The following is an 18,470-nucleotide window of genomic DNA, read 5'->3' as shown; positions in this document are numbered from 1 at the left end:
ACTGTTCAGATACAAAAATGAGGTCCAGTGTGTGGCCCCCTTCGTGAGTGGGGCCCTGCACTAATTGGGTCAGGTCCATGGCTGTCATGGAAGCCATGAACTCCCGAGCCACCTCAGAAGCCGCTCCCATTGACGGCAAGTTGAAGTCCCCCATGACCAAAAGTCTGGGAGTCTCAACTGCCGTCGCTGAGATTAGCTCGAGGAGCTCGGGCAGGGCTGCTGATGCATAGCGAGGAGCCAAGTATACAATCAGCAAGCCCCACTGCCTCCCTGGGCCCCAGTTCACACCAAGGGACTCACACCCGGGTATCTGAGGGACAGTGAACTCCCTCGGCTCTAAACATTCCCGCATAACCACCGCCACCCCTCCACCCTTACCCAGGGCCCGAGGCTGATGGAATGCACGGAAACCCGGTGGGCACATTTCCACGAGGGGTAAACCACCCTCGTGGCCCAAACAGGTCTCCGTTATCCCTGCAAGGTCTAGCTCCCCCTCTGAGATCAACTCATTAATGAGGGGGGCCTTGTTGGTGACAGACCTTGCGTTGCAAAGCATCAGCCGCAGGCCCTGGCTCTGTAGGACCTGTCCACCTAGACTGCAGGGGTTGGTACAAGCGACCGGGCGTAACCAACAGCCTCGGTCTCCCAACCGACCTTGGGATCTTATCCTGTCCTCGCATCCCCTCCTCCCCGCGACCGTTGCAATAGGACAACCCTCTGCTTTAGTGACCTTTATATTCCCCCCCTCCACCGCATCCCCGTCCTTCCTGGACTCACCTGTCTGTCCGGCTCTGGCCCTCCTCCCGGTCTGATTAACCCTCCCCCCCACCCTGGGACCCCCTAAAAAAGATAAAAAACATTTTACTAAAAATCCCCTTAGCTTCCGGTTCCTGCACCTCTCGGGGTCCACGAACCCGTCATCAAGGCGGGCCCTTGAAAGAGCCAAGGGCCATGCCTGCGAGAGAGGGGCCTCCCGCAGGCGGAGCAGGTCTAACCTCGAGTAGATTGTTAAAAACCCAGTGGGGTAAGGGTGCTGGTAATAAAAAGTTGGTAAACGGGGGTAGAGTCTCAATAGGAAGTAGGAGGCTTCAATGTCCAGATTAGTACTTGGATGAGGGGGGGGGGCGGGAATGTCATATCCCTCTTCACCCAAGTGCCTATTAAAGAAGCCTTGACAGCTATCCAAACAAATACAACCCCCCAAGCACATCCTAGATCTGACCAACCACTGCCTAACCAACACATGCTTCATCCACAATGGACAAAGATACAAACAGATAGAAGGAGCACCTATGGGATCACCCCTCTCACCCATCATTGCAAACCTATACATGGAGCAATTTGAAACCAATGCCTTAGATAAATCTGAAAACAAATCCAAACTCTGGCTTAGATATGTAGATGACACTTTTGTAATTTGGCCACATGGAAAAGAAAAACTGGACAACTTCCTCACACATCTCAACAGCCTATGCCCCAAAATACAATTTACTATGGAAATAGAAGCTAACAACCAACTTCCCTTTCTGGATGTCCTAATCTACAAAAAAACCAATGGCTCCCTAGGGCACACTATCTACCAGAAAAAAACACACACCAACAGCTACTTAAACACACAATCCCATCACCACCCTGCACAGATCAACTCAGTAGCCAAGACCCTCATTTCCAGAACCAAACGCCTAGCTGGCAAAGACCACCTGAAAACTGAATTACACACCCTAACAAACGTATTAATTTCCAACAGATTCCAAAAAAACACAATTACCAACCTAATCCAAAGGTAGACACCCCCCAAGAACTGAGACACAGAACAGGACAATGGCATCACCCTCTTCCTTTATATCAAAGCCATCACAGATAAAATCAGCAAAATTATCCACAAACACAATATCAAGACAGCCTTCGGCACTGACCAAAAAATAACCAACATCTTAAAAAACCCCAAAGACAAGATCCAGCTAGAAAACCAAGGAGTCTATGAAATACCATGCAAAATCTGCCCAGCCACGTACATTGGGCAAACTAATAGGATAATAAATGCACGCATCGCAAAACACAAGTACGCAGTCAGAAATGAAGAAAAAACTTCCTCCCTTTTCCAGCACCTTAAAGCAACAGGACATGAAATTGATTTTGAAGGAACCAAATTACTCTCCAAAACTGAACACTTCAACAAGAAAATAATTATGGAAGCTATCGAAATAGAGAAACACCCCCACAACGTGAATAAACGTGATGATACCTCCCTCCTACCAGACATCTGGAAACTAGCCCTAGTCAATAAACAAATCCCAGCCACAAAACCAACACAGGACCCAGAACAACACAGGACACCATCACCAATCACCCTCACCAAATATCAATTCCATCAACTAATCAAGATGTGACAACACAGCCAACTAATCCGTTTAAAGCAACAAAGCCAGCATTCCACACCCACCCACCTATATTTATAGAAAAACGGCAGCTCCGATCACGCTTTGCTCATATATATGAATCAATCAATCAGAGGTGGGTTTGTCAGTCACTGCTGCCAGTTCTCTCATAGGCATGCCCTGTGCATATGTACGTTGCGCACGCATGCAAAGTACAAAAAAATTGTTCTGCAATATATATGAGGGAGTAGTGACCTTCCTCCCATATTTAGGCATACCAGGGGTTGTAACACAAATACATACCTATTTCCCTGGCTCAACTGATAAGGAGGCGAGCCTGTGGCTTAGTGGCTAAGACTTCTGCCTAAGAATAATACAGCCCAGGTTCAAATCCCAGTAAGGGTATGGCTAGCTGATGAGAGCTAATTAGCTCGAAATAGATCTATACTAGTCTCCCTTTATTTATTTATCAGTACAAATACAACACTAATATATATATGTATGTATGTATGTATGTATGTATGTATGTATGTATGTATGTATGTATGTATATATATATATATATATATATATATATATATATATATATATATATATATATATATATATATATATATATATATATATATATGGAATTCCTCCCTTAAATATGGAAGTATTTGGTGGCCAAGGCTTCAAGTAAGGACAGATCTGTAATCAAAGCAGCCTTTTGATGTTGTTTTGCAGAAGAGCCCATGGAAATGAGAATTTAGCGATTCCTTCCCTCCCCTATTGAAATGTTGAAAGTCTGTGTGAAAAACTTCAGCCCAGACTGAACAAGACATATTAACTCATTTCCCCAATTTACCATCTAGGAAACTCGAGCCAATTGTTTTTGGCCATTAACAAGCAATCAGTTTAAAACAGGATGGACAGCCAGCATCCATAATTCCTAATTATGTCAAATGCCTTTCCCTGAGAGTCCCAAAATTAATTAAGCAGAGCTCTGTAGGAGGGTTCTTGTTTCTGAGGATGTCTGGCAGTTTAAAGTATTAAACACAAACAGGAACACAAATCAGGTAGCAAAACAGTTACTGACAGGCAGTTGAAAGAAAGGCAGGCTAAGCATGACCTACAGAAGTGAATTTTACCTGTTCAGAAACTAGTATCCAGGGTAATTAAACTGGCGAGATCAGGCAGACAGGAGAAAATCCGAACCATGATTCTTAATAATGGTTAAGATGCTCAACTAGAACTGAGAAAACCCATATTCAGTTCCATCTTTAGTCACAGAAGCTTTCCCTAACTTGCCCAATTGGTTTGTTCTGAGAAAAAATGGGAGTACTATAGGGTATCTTGAATTTCTGGAGAAAAGGCAGGATATAAATGCAAATGTAACAAGGAAATAAAATGAGTGCTAATGTTTCCTGAAACTATATGGGGATAAAGATGCCAACACAATAAAATACTGCAATAATCAGTCCTCCATCTATTTCCCTGTATGAAAAAGTATCAGTGAGTTAGTTGTAATCTGTAGAATTTCTTCTCCCTTCCTCAATGCTGTATATCTTTTTCTGGGGTAGGAGTGGGGGGCTTGAGTAGTTTTCTTCCCAGTCTTGTGGAGTTTTAGGAATTGCACAGTTGTGATGGGCAATCGCATGTGGCTCTTTGCTACTAAAAATATTCTGTGAGAGCAGGCACCATTGACAATAGAGGTTCTCTGGTTAAACACAGGAGAGGATGGATGGACAGCAGAGTCCAATGGTCCTTCTGCATGATGTGGGAAACAATTGAAATGCTAATAGTGTCCATGTTCTAAATGCCCACTTATTAAATTTGGTTCCAAGATGGGAATCGAAACACTTGACCCCAAATGACAAAAGTTGTGATAAATGCATCAACTCAGGTTCATAACATTGAATTACATCACTATATTCTTGAGGATTTATTTATTACCAACAAGATGAAAGCAAACACTGATATTTACTTAATATACTTGCACTGAATTAAGATTTTTTCTCTCTTACCCATCTCACTTGAGAACTGAATCTCTTTCCAAAAGTATTAATTGCAAACACATCTTGTTGCAAGTATTTTTAATGTAAAGCGTTAAAGAAAATATTTAAAATTTACAGAATCTGTGAGTCAGAAATTCTGAAGATTTCATAGAGGAGCCTAATATTATAGAACAGTAGAAATATTAGCTATAAGCAAAATGTATTGATATGCATATGCACAATTGCAATTTTCTTTTGATACATTTATATATCCAATACTGCAAAGGATTCCTGTTTCCCATCAGATTGTGAGGGAAATCCAGTGTCATAAAATTTCCTGCAGAAAGCAAACTTGACCCTGGCTTCTTTTCAAATTCAGTTCCAGCATAGTTTACAAACGGTTGAAATCCAACCAAATCCTGAACTGGAGTTCAACAACATCTGGAGGAACATATATAATCTATCTTTGATTGAGCTCTTCTTCGACCACCCTAAGATACATTAGGGCTACTAGATCTGGGTTGCAAAAATTCAGGTGGGTATTAGATAGAAAACTAGTTCTTCGCTGCCATCTAGTTATTGTCAGGATTTTTGTAGTCTAGATTGGGCAGCTCTTTCTATGACAACACATTCCTGGAACATGATCACTTGTAAGAAGGATTACTTTAAAGCAGCATAAGGTAAACGTCAAGGTTCCCTTTGCATATATGTGCTAGTCATTCCTGACTCTAGGGGGCAGTGCTCATCTCCGTTACAAAGCCGAAAGCCAGCGCTGTCTGAAGACATCTCCATGGTCATGTGGCCAGCTGAAGGTGCATGGAATGCTGTTACCTTCCCACCAAAGGTGGTTCCTATTTTTCTACTTGTATTTTTTATGTGCTTTCAAACTGCTAGGTTGGCCGAAGCTGGGACAAGTAACGGGAGCTCACTCCGTTACGTGGTACTAGGGTTTCAAACTGCTGAACTGCCGACCTTTCTGATCGACAAGCTCAGCGTCTTAGCCACTGAGCCTCCGCATCCATAGATATCCAGCATAGATAGCCTCAAAAACAAAATGTATCAAGTTGAATGATACAAAATGTATCAAGTTGAAATGCAAAGATGCATCACGAAGTCATTTCACCAATACCTAAATCTGTACTAATGTTTTGTTTCATATGAAATAAAGGAGAATAGGATGGTTCTAATATAGACAGTTATGCATGGGATGAAAACACTTCCTGGTTCTTTTCCTAGAAGGGAGCATTTAACCCTCCAATTTTTCTTTCCCTCCTGGCTGTGCAAAAAGCACATTCTACATTTAAGCATTTGCCATGCAGGTCTGTACTCAAAATGTGGGGCTACATTGTTCCAGCCAACATTTTGATTGCTAAGCATTTGACAGGGTAATTATTGTAATCTGGTATTTTGGTGAGCCCTGCTGGAGGCTGTCCAAGCAATGCAAATCTCTCTGAATTCTGTAAATGGATCTTTTTCATTTAGCCCACGCAAATGTGTCACAGTTTAATGCTGAAAGGATTCCCCCCCCCCCTATCTTCAGCAGCAGCCACAAGAACTGAGATCTGCATTTAAAATGTGCAGACACACGTAGGAGTAAAACTGGCAGATTATAATTATCAATTGACAAGGGGGAAAACAAAAATTAATTTCTGAGGCAAAACATATAATTTGCCTTTAAACTGTAATAGCTATTCCATTTCTTATGCAATTTGCTGCTGCACAAAATCAGACTTGAGTTGTCTGAGATTCCAGCATCTCTCCCCTGCCTTTAACTGTTCTAAAGTCTTCAGGTAAAGAAGTAACGGGTGTTATTCTGGAATGGTTCCCTCTGTTCCAATTGCTCCTTCAATTTTCAATCCTACAATACTTGTATTTACTGCCTAAGAAGATTCTCGGTACCTAACAGTGCCTTTCTTTTCCTTTTACACCCCTAAAATGAGTTTTTCCAAGGGATGTCACAGGAAGATGAATGCTCATGCAGAGTATGTGGAAATGCAGAGATCACTCATGTTGTTATTGATTTTTGTAGTGTTGTTCGTCTCCAAAGAGCCCCACGCATCATGCAAATAAAAAGGAATAAAGCAGTCTGATATAAAACAATAAAAGAAAAAAGAATTTTAAATATTCAGTTATGGAGCAGGGGAAATTATTTTTGTAAAGAGGCAGCATGATTCTGGAGCATTTTCACCATGTATGGTAAATGCGTATGTGAAAAAAGTTTGCCCTCAATTTTTATTCAGAATATAAGAGCATGGGAGTCAGCCATACCTTTTTGGGGGGAGATGATTGATAGCACAGTTAACAATAGGGCAGTCCCACTTGAAAAATTATTTTTTTAAAAATGTTCTGAATTTCATGTGAAACGCGCATGGCTTTTTTCAGGCTTCTTACAAGCCTGAAACAAAGACACTGCTGCTTTAATCAAATCATTAAAATATAATAACTTTAATATTACTCCTAACACAGCTGTATCTTTCGTCAGGCTTGCATGAATATTGGAAAAAATACGGGATACTTCAATGAGTACTGTGCTTATGTTAGGGTTGAAGTACTGTTTCTGAATATGTTTTGAAGTCCTAACCGATGATACAATGCCATTTAAGTCCACCCAAACACTTCTTTTTGATTTCCCACCATTGCAGGCTTAAGAACACTTTTCCAACATGTACTAACAGACATCCATATGTTCTCATTCTCATACTCAAGTAGCACTCAAAGTGGCCAAAACCTGGTAAAAGAAAAAGACAAAATGAGCAGATGCAGTGGTGAAAGGGAGTAGAAAGGAGTACATCTAGCGGAATCGTGATACAACAACATCCCTCAAATATAGGAGCGATGACAGGGAGTTTTAGTGGTGATTTTGTCTGGGGGAGAAATAATTGGGAAGGTGAATTTATTGTTCCCAGTTACAGGTCAGCTATCTCCATCTTCCACTTATCACCCAACAAGTTAAAAAAAAAACTTACGGTCAAAGAAAGTATCAAATTAATTAAAAGCCAACATATTTTGACAAGAAACTTTGGGCAAAAATGTTGATCCTAGCCAAAAAAAGAAGCCCACAAGTTCAACAATATTTCTAAAATTTAATAAACCAGGGAAACATTTTTCTGTCTGAATAAGCTTTCAACCCACTTTTGGACTGACTTTTATAAAATTCATCTAAAAAACAAAAGGCACACCAACAAGTGGTTATTCCATCTTCCTTTATTTAGACACAAGAAAACGAATGGAAGAAGAGACTGTAGAATCTGGAGAACTCTGTAGATCTTAGCTAAGCTAGCTAGGCACACTATTGTAACTGTAATCAACTATTTTTAATAATAAAATAATAATAAAATGAAAATAGTTAAAAATTAAAAGCAGACCATTAGCTTTTGTAAAACTTACCATGTACTTGAAACTGGTGCTAAAGGTCTCTCTGCAATGGCGTTTAGTCTGTAGTAATCTAAAAATGTTCGGGCCACATTCCGTCCTAATTTCATATCTGTCAGAGTTCAGTTAAGAATAATTCTTTAAATTATTTTCAAAATCCAAAGTAAGTATTGAAATAAATCACTGTGATTTGGAACATAAAGTGTATGTAGATTAGTAATGCCACAAAGGTGAAAATGTCAGAGAGAGATATAATTAGCAGAAGATATATAAGAACTATGGAGTATTATTTTTGTTCACAGAGATGAAGGTAAAGGCTCCCCTCACACATATGTGCTAGTTGTTCCCGACTCTAGGGGGCGATGCTCATCTGTTTCAAAGCCAAAGAACCAGCGCTGTCCAAAGATGTCTCCATGGTCATGTGGCTGGCATGACTAAACACTGAAGGCGCACGGAACACTGTTACCTTCCCACCAAAGGTGGTCCCTATTTTGAACTGCTAGGTTGGCAGAGGTTGGGACAAGTAATGGGAGCTCACTCCATTACGCAGCGCTAGGGATTCGAACCGCCGAATCACAGATCTATCTTCACAGAGATAGATCTCTGTGCTGTTAAACTGGACAGAAGATCCCCATCTAATTTGCTACTCATTCTTATGATTTGGGCTCTTTCTGCTTCAGTGACCCACAGGGATTTATTGGTCTTACACCATTGCCCTGTTTCTGTGTGGCAGAAAATATAGTTTTGCTACCTAACAATGCATCATTTAAAGGCACGAGCATTCAAAGGATTACCTTTTTAAGAACCAGTTTTCTGTGGGCCCAAATCTGTTAATTTTGCCATAAATTCATTTTCAAATATTCTAAGACTATATCTTGCATTCTGCAATGCAAAAAAAAAAGCTCACATAACTAAATGAAGGAACAAATAAATATCAGAACTAGAATTAGAAAGATGGTGAAACCATTAGGAAATGACAAGGTTTTGTTTTTTAATGAAGCAGAATACAATATTGATTTTTCTGCAGTCTAGGAACTGTAAGAATTATTTACAATTTTGTGTCCACCTCTTTATGAAGAAAAGCATATTTTTATCAGTTCTTAATCTATTTGTGAATCATACAAAATTAATTATCACTAATTATCTGACACAATTTCCATAATCAGAAATGTAACATTTCAGTGTTCCCAGACATCATGTATAACGATACCAAGTTCTAAATACAATTTTCATTACTATTCACTTATTACTACAGGGATAACAAAACAAATTTAATATGAATGTTCACATTATGGAGTTTTGCAGAAAGACCATGTTCAGCAAAGTTTGTCTCCCAAAAACCAGTAATACTTAATGCCCGTCCCAGCTTATATTATGCCATTTTGAAAGTTCTGCATTTAAAAAATATTCACAATCTACATCAGCCTTGGTTGGATAATCCAATATACTAGTTTTTTTTAAAAAAATAATAATATCAGGTGTATCAGTTATTTTTCTTGGATTTCCAGAGCTACATTACATTTCCTGAAATTTGTCTCTGATGTTTGCATTCAGTTTCCACATTCACTATTTCTGCATATTCAAGTGGAAAGCTATCTTGTGTTTTCAGAAACAGCACAAACATCTATTTCTCATTTTAAATCTAATTTTATTAGACATTGTCAGTCGCTTAGACCTAAATGGAATAAACAAGTCTTTTTAACAACAATATAACTGCAGCTGTTCTGGAATTTTATTTATTTATTGTAGCATTTATATCCTGTCTTTCTATGCAATATATCCTCAAGTGAGCCTATAAGATTGTTTTCAATTTGTGATACATTATCATAAATTGAAAACAATTTGATAAATCCAAATTAATTTGGATTTAGCATCCAAATTAACTGCAATTTGGATCCAATGCAGATCGTTTTCTCGTGAAAACTGATCCATCCCATTTGCCTTTCTTCATATGGGAGAAAGGATATAAATGGATAAAAAGCTGCTTGAATGAAGGATTTAGTAAGAAAAAACAAACCTACAACTCAAGGAAACAAGACCTTTTCCTTGCGCAGAGGACTGCATAAAATTTCAATTCTTGTTTAGTTGTAATATGTAAGAGCTATTTAATGTCTGCATGGCACTTGGGTTTTCCTTGATTCAGTTTCAGACTTCTTATCTGATTTCTCATCCAACTTCTTCTTATGCTCTTTTCCTGTCTGCAAGGAAATCATTCCATGTCTATGGATCATCAACTGGCTGAATTTTTCATCTGCACAGACTCCAAACTACAATAAATCCCTGATAAAAGATTATTGCAGATTTTTTTCCCTAACTGCTCAATCTCCTATAAGGCCCAGCCACATACTTCAAACCAGAAATGATGGGAGTAGAAGTCCAATAACTTTGGAGGAAACCTGTTTAGGGACTAGCAACATTTAATTTGCCAGAGCATTATATTTGTTACCAAAAACTAGAAACAGGTTTTGCTAATTTACTAATAATTACTTTAATTGGCCATTCAATTTTTTCCACAGCTTTATCATTTTGGCATCATGCAATTTGCTGCACCCATTGCTGTTTTTTTTCTCTGTATATGTTTGACACTTCCCAAGATTAATCCGGCTTCTAAAAAAAATTGTCAGTTTATTCATCTTCACGTGTCAATGGTAAATAGTATCCTTACATATTATTATGTAGTAATAATATTACTATTAAATAGTAATTTATACAGCTCCCAAAATTTTTATGTTTATTTAAGACCATTAAATATTTGATTATGTGCTATCAAATCATTTTCAACTCTTAGCACACATGGACTTTCTCCATGACAATATGTGCCTAACCTGGTCCTTCAAGTCTTCCAACATGTAGACATAGACATTGCCACTGTAACTGGTCATTCCACGTTGCTATTGATCATCCTTTTCTCTTTCCTTCTGTTTAAATCTTTACTCTGGTTTTTGGTACAAAATCTGGGGTTTTCAATTGTTACTAATCTTAATCATGAACTAAAATACTTTACGCAGGTTCAAATGACAATAGAAATAAAAATGGTAGCTCCCACATGACTTGTTTGCTTTAATTCTTAGTATCATTGTAACTCTTGTGGTAACTATTAGGTTAATGTTGTACCACCATCTTTCCTAACTAAAAATAAATAGCTAGAAAAGCAATTACCACAAATTCTTCTACACCAGTGAAGTTAATGTGTTTCTTCAAGATTTTCTGAAAAAATACAGAGCGGGACAGAATCCAAATCCCTGTAAAAGTATCAAATGCCCACTTTTATCCATACCAAATGCTCAAGTAAGGGCACATATAATCCTGATCTTTTTTTAAAAATCCAAACTGTCCTTAGTTTACATTTTTTATGACCTGTTCTTTCTATTTCTGTAATACTCCCTAGTGAAACACTTGGGAAATCCACATTTTATCACATAGTTGTTGCTTGACTATGATATTAATCTATTCCTGACTTACTCCTTATAACCACAGCTTCAAAAACCACACAGCCTGCCTTCTTCTGTCATTTAAAAAAAAAACACCCTCAATTTGGAAACTGTTGGCAAAGTAAATCTTTAGTGGACACACTAATCATTGTAGCTTTAATAGCTCACTGATCATTTAATAATGCCGCTGTGACAGAAGCCAGTGGCATTATGATCCATTGTTCCATTCATTTTGCCTATTAGAATGCTAGGACATTCTGCTTTCAAGGCTATGGGTTGACTTTCCATCCCACTCACTTCCCATCTCTGTTTTACAAAGTAATCACAGTTATTGGAAATAATTAGGCTCTTCTCGAATCCACATTCTCATTTTCTTAAGATCCGTTGTGTCATTTCTATCTCACAGCAAGCGAGGTGTCTACAGAAATAAAGGTTTGACAAGGGCAAAGCCAGTTAGCAGCGATGCTCAATATTTTATTGGTCCTGTGGGGATTTCTATCAAACGGACTGGACTTTAATTTTATGTCTCTTCTAAAGGACAGCACCTCCGTCATTTCAAAGTGCTATTGGCTGGAGTCCAAGTCTCTCTCCTGAGAGGATTAAAAACTAGTGGGCTGAGGTTACTATTAGACAGAGCCGTGAGTTCTTTGTTTTATGCAAGCAGTTAAATTATGAAAAGAAAGGAAGACGAGAACAAACACAGAGCACAGCTGTTCCATTCAACAAACCTGTTGGAAAGTCCCTTCAGGAATTAAGGAGTTTATCAAAATAAGGATTCTTTCCCCATGTCTCTGTTTGTTAATAAGTAAAAGAAAAGCATTTCTCTTTCTCTCTCTGGAGCTCTGGAAAATTTTCTTAAATAAACCCTGTGTTAGTTTCACTAAAGAGCATATTAGATCATTTCATTCACACTGTACATTCTTCTTTATACAATGACTTACAACTTACATCCCGAAAGCCAAACTGTTCTCCACACTGGGAGTTCTATGAATATTGTTTCTGCTTTGCAGTGCATCTAATAATTATGCTGTTTTTATTTTACTGCATACACACACACACACACACACACACACACACACACACACACACCGGGGGGATTTCAATGAGTTACTAAATGAAACTGTAACTGTGCTTGTGATCTTACTTCAAGTTTCCTTTGTTTTAAACACACTTTTCAATGGGATCCCAATAATGGAAAGAGTCTCAGAGTTGTTTCAGTGGAACCCCCCCCCCTGCAGAATCAAGATCCTTCAATTTATCAAATAGATCAGAGATTGATAACCTGAGGCTCAAGAGATATACAAGGCAGCAATATAAGCCCTGTAAATGATACACAAATAAAATTGATTAGCAACTGCTCTAGTCCATTTAAACTGTTGCCCAGCTCTTGTAAAACTCGTCTGAAGCACTTTCTTCCACCAAGGTGAAATTCTATGAAATAGATTGGAAACCAATTTGTTTGTGAATAACTAGCAGTCCCTTAGTAATAGTTACACTCCAGCATGTTGCAAGTTCAGTGCAGCCCACAGAGATTTAAAGTCTAAGGCTATAGATCATCCGTGGTTTTGGGGTGGAGTATCATCTGTACGCTGATGATACGCAGCTGTACATTTCCACCCCAGACCACCCCAACGAGGCTGTCGAGGTGATGACCCGGTGTTTGGAAGCCGTCGGGGTCTGGATGGGGGACAACAGACTCAAGCTCAACCCCTCCAAGACTGAGTGGCTGTGGCTACCGGCACCCCGGTTCAGTCAGTTGATTCCATCGCTGACCATAGGGGGCGAGCAATTGCCCCCTGTGGAACAGGTGCACAATTTGGGCGTCCTCCTAGATGCCCGGCTGTCAATGGATGACCATGTGGCAGCCGTGGCAAGGGGGCGTTCCACCAGGTTCGCCTGGTGCGCCAATTGCGCCCCCTACTGGACCGGGATGCCCTACGCACAGTCACTCATGCACTGGTGATGTCTCGGCTGGACTACTGCAATGCCCTCTACATGGGGCTTCCCTTGGGACGCGCTCGAAGACTGCAGCTAGTCCAGAACGCAGCCGCGCGGGCTATTTTGGGGAGTACTAGGTACTCCCACGTAACACCGCTCCTGCGCGAGCTGCACTGGCTGCCTGTGGTCTTTTGAGTGCGTTTCAAGGTGTTAATTACCATCTTTAAAGCGCTCCATGGCTCAGGACCTAGGTACTTGCGGGATCGCATCCTACCACACACTTCCCTGCGACCGATTCGCTCTCACAGGGAAGGACTCCTCCGGGTGCCGTCCACTAAGCAATGCCAACGGGCGGCACCTAGGAGTAGAGCCTTCTCTGTGATGGGCCCAACCCTCTGGAATGACCTCCCCCCCGATATCAGAACCACCACCGACTTTCCCTCGTTTCGACGAAAACTGAAGATTCACCTGTTCCGTTTAGCCGGCCTGGACCGTTCATAACCTTATTATACCTCCTGGGAGATATATTTTAACTGGGTAATTTTAATTGGGTATTTTTTAGGATTGTTGAAATACTGTTTTTATCTACTTTACTTTGTACAGTGTCGTATTGCCTCCTCTTCTATGTTTTTATGTTTGTATGTTTGTATTCCATTTTATCTGTTTTATTTGACTGTACACTGCCCCGAGTCCCTTTGGGGAGAGGGGGCGGTATAAAAATTGAAATAAAGATAAGATAAAGAAGTTAATATATGACAGCAGATTCAAAGTTGTTCCTTTCCCTTTTCCTTCTTTCCTTGCAGGAAGCTTCCCTTCAGATTATTTACTACGTAATGGGCTATTTAAACTAGAGAGGAGTGTATATTGATTGAACATTTTCAATTAAAACAAGCACTATTTTAAAAAAAACTTTTCAGGTTTTGTCAGCACAAAATAATTCAAGACACTGAAGCTATGGCCATTCAATTGTTGTAAATCAAGGGCAGGAGGGGAGGGAGTAAATACCTTTATTTTTTTAAAAAAAGAAGTTGGGAATTGGATGTTTTAAAAAAAACCAAAATCTCCATTCTTTTTGCAACATTAATGTTATCTTCTGCTTTATTATTTCTGGAATCTACATAGAATGAAGAATGGTTTAGTGGGTTGCAAAATCTATTTTTGGCCAAAGTGGAACATATTCTTCCTAAAGAGATCTAGATGCATCACCAATAGATGTGCAGACTTAAGAACACTCCTATACTCAGTTCCGCTACTGAGTTAAATACAGAAATTTTCTATGTTGTAGAATAAAGGTGTCCAGCCTTGACAACTTTAAGACTTGTTGACTTCAACCCCTAGAATTCCCTAAACAGCATGTAGAACAAGTGAATCATTTGAAAATTTCTATCAACCGTTCTAAATAACAAGCTGAAAACAATTGAAGGAGTAGAAAATCAATGGAATCTTTATTTTTATTTTTTAAAAAAGAAAAACCCAATAAAGTTTTTTCAGCCACACTGGTAAATCAGATCTGATTTTGGAAAGAGAATAGCAATAGCACTTAGACTTATGTAATGCTTCACAGTGCTTTACAGCCCTCTCTAAGTGGTTTACAGAGTCAGCCTATTGCCCCCAACAATCTAGGTCCTCATTTTACCAACCTCGGAAGAATGGAAGTCTGAGTCAACCTTGAGCCAGTGGGATTTGAACTGCCAAACTGCAGCTAGCAGTCAACTGAAGTAGCCTGCAGTAGTGCACTCTAACCACTGTGCCACCTCAGCTTGAAGAGGGGAATACTGGGGGGGGAGGGGAAACCACCAATAGTATTCAAAAGAGAAAGTGGTATGGAAAAGCAGCAAATAGGGAAACAAGAGAATTACATATAAAAAGGAGGAAATGAATAAAAGAATGCACAGAAACATATATTATTATAACTGTCTGTAAAGAAAGGATGCAAAATATGGCTTTTGGAATTCTTAATACCTTAACATCAGTGGCTAAGGAAACATCTGTAATTTATCCCCTGAAACAAAGTAATGTGATGCAACTCTGTATTTTGGTATGAATATGTATGTTCAATGAAGGATAGGATGAGCTACCTATGCTCCAGTTCATGTGACAAGCAAGGAATGAGGCTTAGACTAAGATAGGAAACAACATTCTGATCTGCAACCCTACTGCCTCTTACAGAGACAGCATATTCTGCCAGGTTTTTCTCTGCAACTTGCTATTTTCAAATGTAATCTTTCTTTTGCTGGATCTTTTTCCATGCCAGATCAGTTTTTGGAGAGTTAGTCTTTTAGGGTACCAACAGAATCCTAAGTACCTTTACAGAATTTTTTTCCAACATTACACTAGATTGGAAAGAATAAAAAGAACACATATTTGCCTAATATTGAGGCGCCCTGATAGCACGGTGGTTAAAGTGCAGCATTGAAGGCAAACTCTGCCCACAATCTACAGTTCAATCCTGATGGGGCTCAAGGTTAGCTCATCATGGTATTCCATCCTTCTCAGGTTGGTAAAATGGGGACCCAGATTGTTGGGGGCAATATGCAAATAATGCTTACATTATAAACTGTCCAGAGCATGCGATGAAGTGCTAAGGGGTGGTATATAAAGCTAAATGCCATTGCTGTGCTTTTAATTTATATGAAGAGATGTGATCTTGAACTGAGGTCATTTCTATACTTCTGTCATCTCTATAGTCTCACTCAACTGCTGCTAAAGTCTACCAATGTTAAAGTTATTTTAAAACAAGATAGAGAATATGTGGCTTTCCCAAATGCCCAAGTTCCACTGCCCAGGGATTCTGGAAATTTGTGTCAAAAAGAGCACTATGTCCATCATTAGATATGGTCTATTTATGCATCAAAATCAGTAGAGGTAATGTCAATTGGCAAAGCAAATTGTTCTACTTTAGATTGCTCATGGGGTTTAATAGGGGAAAAATAATCTCCATGTAAACCTATTTATTTATTTAGCATATGGCATATCATACATGGACTAGCAATATAAATTAATATTTCAATTAGATTAGTAGAACCCAATAAAATAAATGTTAAAAAGGTCTATGTTCAAATATCAGTGTCTTCTAGGCCATCTAACCATCGAAGCACAGCATTGTTTATATATAAAAAAAATCAGATACCGGGCCAGTATATGGTAGTCACAATGTGATGTACAGCTGTGAAACTAATTCACCTCCTCATGGTGCACCATGGATAGCGCAACAGTGTGAACTAAACGAAATAACAATTGCTAGCAGCCAGACCACTCTGTAGATTTTCCTGGCTTTCAAAATACATGGCAATGAAAAAAAATAAAAACAAACTGGACTTTTCCAGGCCCAAATGACAAGTGAGATCAGGAATATTATTCAAATTTGCCAAATCAATATTGGAGGGCTCAGTAGGACCAAGAACCAATATTCTTTTGTGTAAATAATATGGTATTGTGGGACAAGTTTCAGGGATCAGCTCTGTTCCCAGTTCTAGATTTTTTTTTCTGCAAGATGTTTATTACATAAGATGACACTAAACTGTAGACATTCTCATCATGAGTTTGTCATAACTCCAGAGCACCGTTGTTTTGTTTTTCAAGCAAGGATACAAAATTTAAAGGAAACTTAGGGCTAGTTAATACCTTATAGAATTAATTTCTGGTAGAAAGCTCTGTTTCTTCTTCTTAATGTTTTTGGTAATATTAATATTTTGGGTAAGTTAATATTTAACTATGAAAAGGATGGTTTACATAGAATACATTGATTCTGAGCGGAAGCAGCAATCCTGCTAACTGCAGTCCTTATAAACCCTTTAGTTTCTAGTTTCAGCTGTTATTCAGTCCCAGGGCTTTTATCAAGTGAGACATCTGAGGAAATGAGGACAAACAAAAACATGGAACAATCAGAACTATAATTTAAACAAAAAAAAGGGGGGGGGGAGAAAGCAGGGACTGAAAGCAAATAGTATTGTAATTATCTACAGTCACATATGTCTGCAGAAGACTATAGAATGATGGGCTCATACCCACAGCCTGCTTACCAGGGTGCTATCATTGGCTGACACTATACTCCCCCAGTGAAGTCTCTATCTTGAAAATGGCGTGATTCTTATGTGGAAGAAAACAGTCCAGCTGTTCCATTTTGAAAGCTGTATTTTCACCGAGAAGACAGAAAACCACACACCCACGCAATCCATGGCATATGAGCCAGTTTATAAATGTTTGTAACTTATATAAATGAGCAATTTATACAAATATGGTTTTTATAGAGCCAACCCACCAGTGCTAGGAATTCAGACTTATGTGTGAGTTGGATAGTCTATAAATTTATTTAATAAATTTAAAAAAAATACTTGGATTCATATATGAAGGGCAATCATTAGTTAACTTCACTTGGAAGTCAAAGGTAATCATTTATGGCAATTTTCTCACTATTTCTTGTCATGGCTTATACATGTCAAGACAGGAGTAAAAGAACAACAGCTCAATATTAATCTGAAAATATTTACATAATAGTAAGGCTTAGTACAAGATGGGTACTAGAATTATGACCTGGACTTGGAATAGTGTTTGTGTACCGTGTTTCCCCCCAAATAAGACAGGGTCTTATTTTCTTTTGACCCCTTAAATAAGCAGTTGGACTTATTTTTGGGGAGGTCTTATTATTTTTGTGGTGCAGGAGGTGGCGAACGGGGTCACCTCATGGCTGCTACTGTGTTGCAATATTTTTGGGGAGGGCTTATTTTTTGGGAGGGCTTATTTTAGCACATGTGCTCAAAAGCTCGATTGGGCTTTTTATCCAGGGAGGTCTTACTTTCGTGAAAACAAGGTAGATATGATAGAAAGTGAACAGAAGAAAGGACTGCACAAAAAGGAAAAAGGATTGAACACCACTGAAATTTCCCCAAATTGTTATATAATGTAGTCAGCAATGGTATTGTTATGCACATGCCCCGATGTTTGTGAATGCCTTGAAAATGGGAACAATCAAGAAATGCCACCTTTATTTGAATATGAAAACAAAAGGCAAAGGATATCTACAAAAACTGCAGCTTCCTTTTGTTTCTGGTTTTGGTAAATTTATAATCCCAGGAAAGGATGTTTAAACAAGATAGCATTTGAATCACTTTGACCAGAATTTAGTACAAGTCTTTAATTATAAGAGTTCTAAAAGAGTAAATGTAAGTCAAAGGCATTTCAGTGAACAGTTGAGGTTAAATTGAACAGGAGCAAAGCAAAAGATAGAAAGTAAATGGAAATTGTTCAAAGGTAATTGAATGTATGTCTGAGCATTTATGTGTGCCAGCTAGCAATAAATACTGTTTGCAGCAAAGCAATCCAATATGGGCAAATAGAGAAAGTACAGAAAGCAATCAAGGAGAAAAAAAGGTATA

The 18,470-nt window shown here is 38.9% G+C and overlaps 1 protein-coding gene across 2 annotated transcripts in view; it reads right to left on the bottom strand.

Annotated features, from left to right (window-relative positions):
* BEND5 (BEN domain containing 5) overlaps positions 1–18,470 on the bottom strand; it is a 918,531-nt gene that overhangs the window by 15,026 nt on the left and 885,035 nt on the right. Inside the window, exon 12 of one of the 2 annotated variants that reach the window (XM_081947742.1) lies at positions 7,742–7,838. In XM_081947742.1, the coding sequence (XP_081803868.1) occupies positions 7,742–7,838 (97 nt within the window). Of the gene's footprint in view, positions 1–7,737; positions 7,839–18,470 lie in introns of both variants that reach the window. The other variant, XM_081947743.1, reaches the window with a different exon arrangement.

Source organism: Natrix helvetica (assembly GCF_964273705.1).
Source record: "Natrix helvetica genome assembly, chromosome: 3".
Lineage (NCBI taxonomy): Eukaryota > Metazoa > Chordata > Lepidosauria > Squamata > Natricidae > Natrix > Natrix helvetica.
This window is presented reverse-complemented; position numbering and strand designations above follow the sequence as displayed.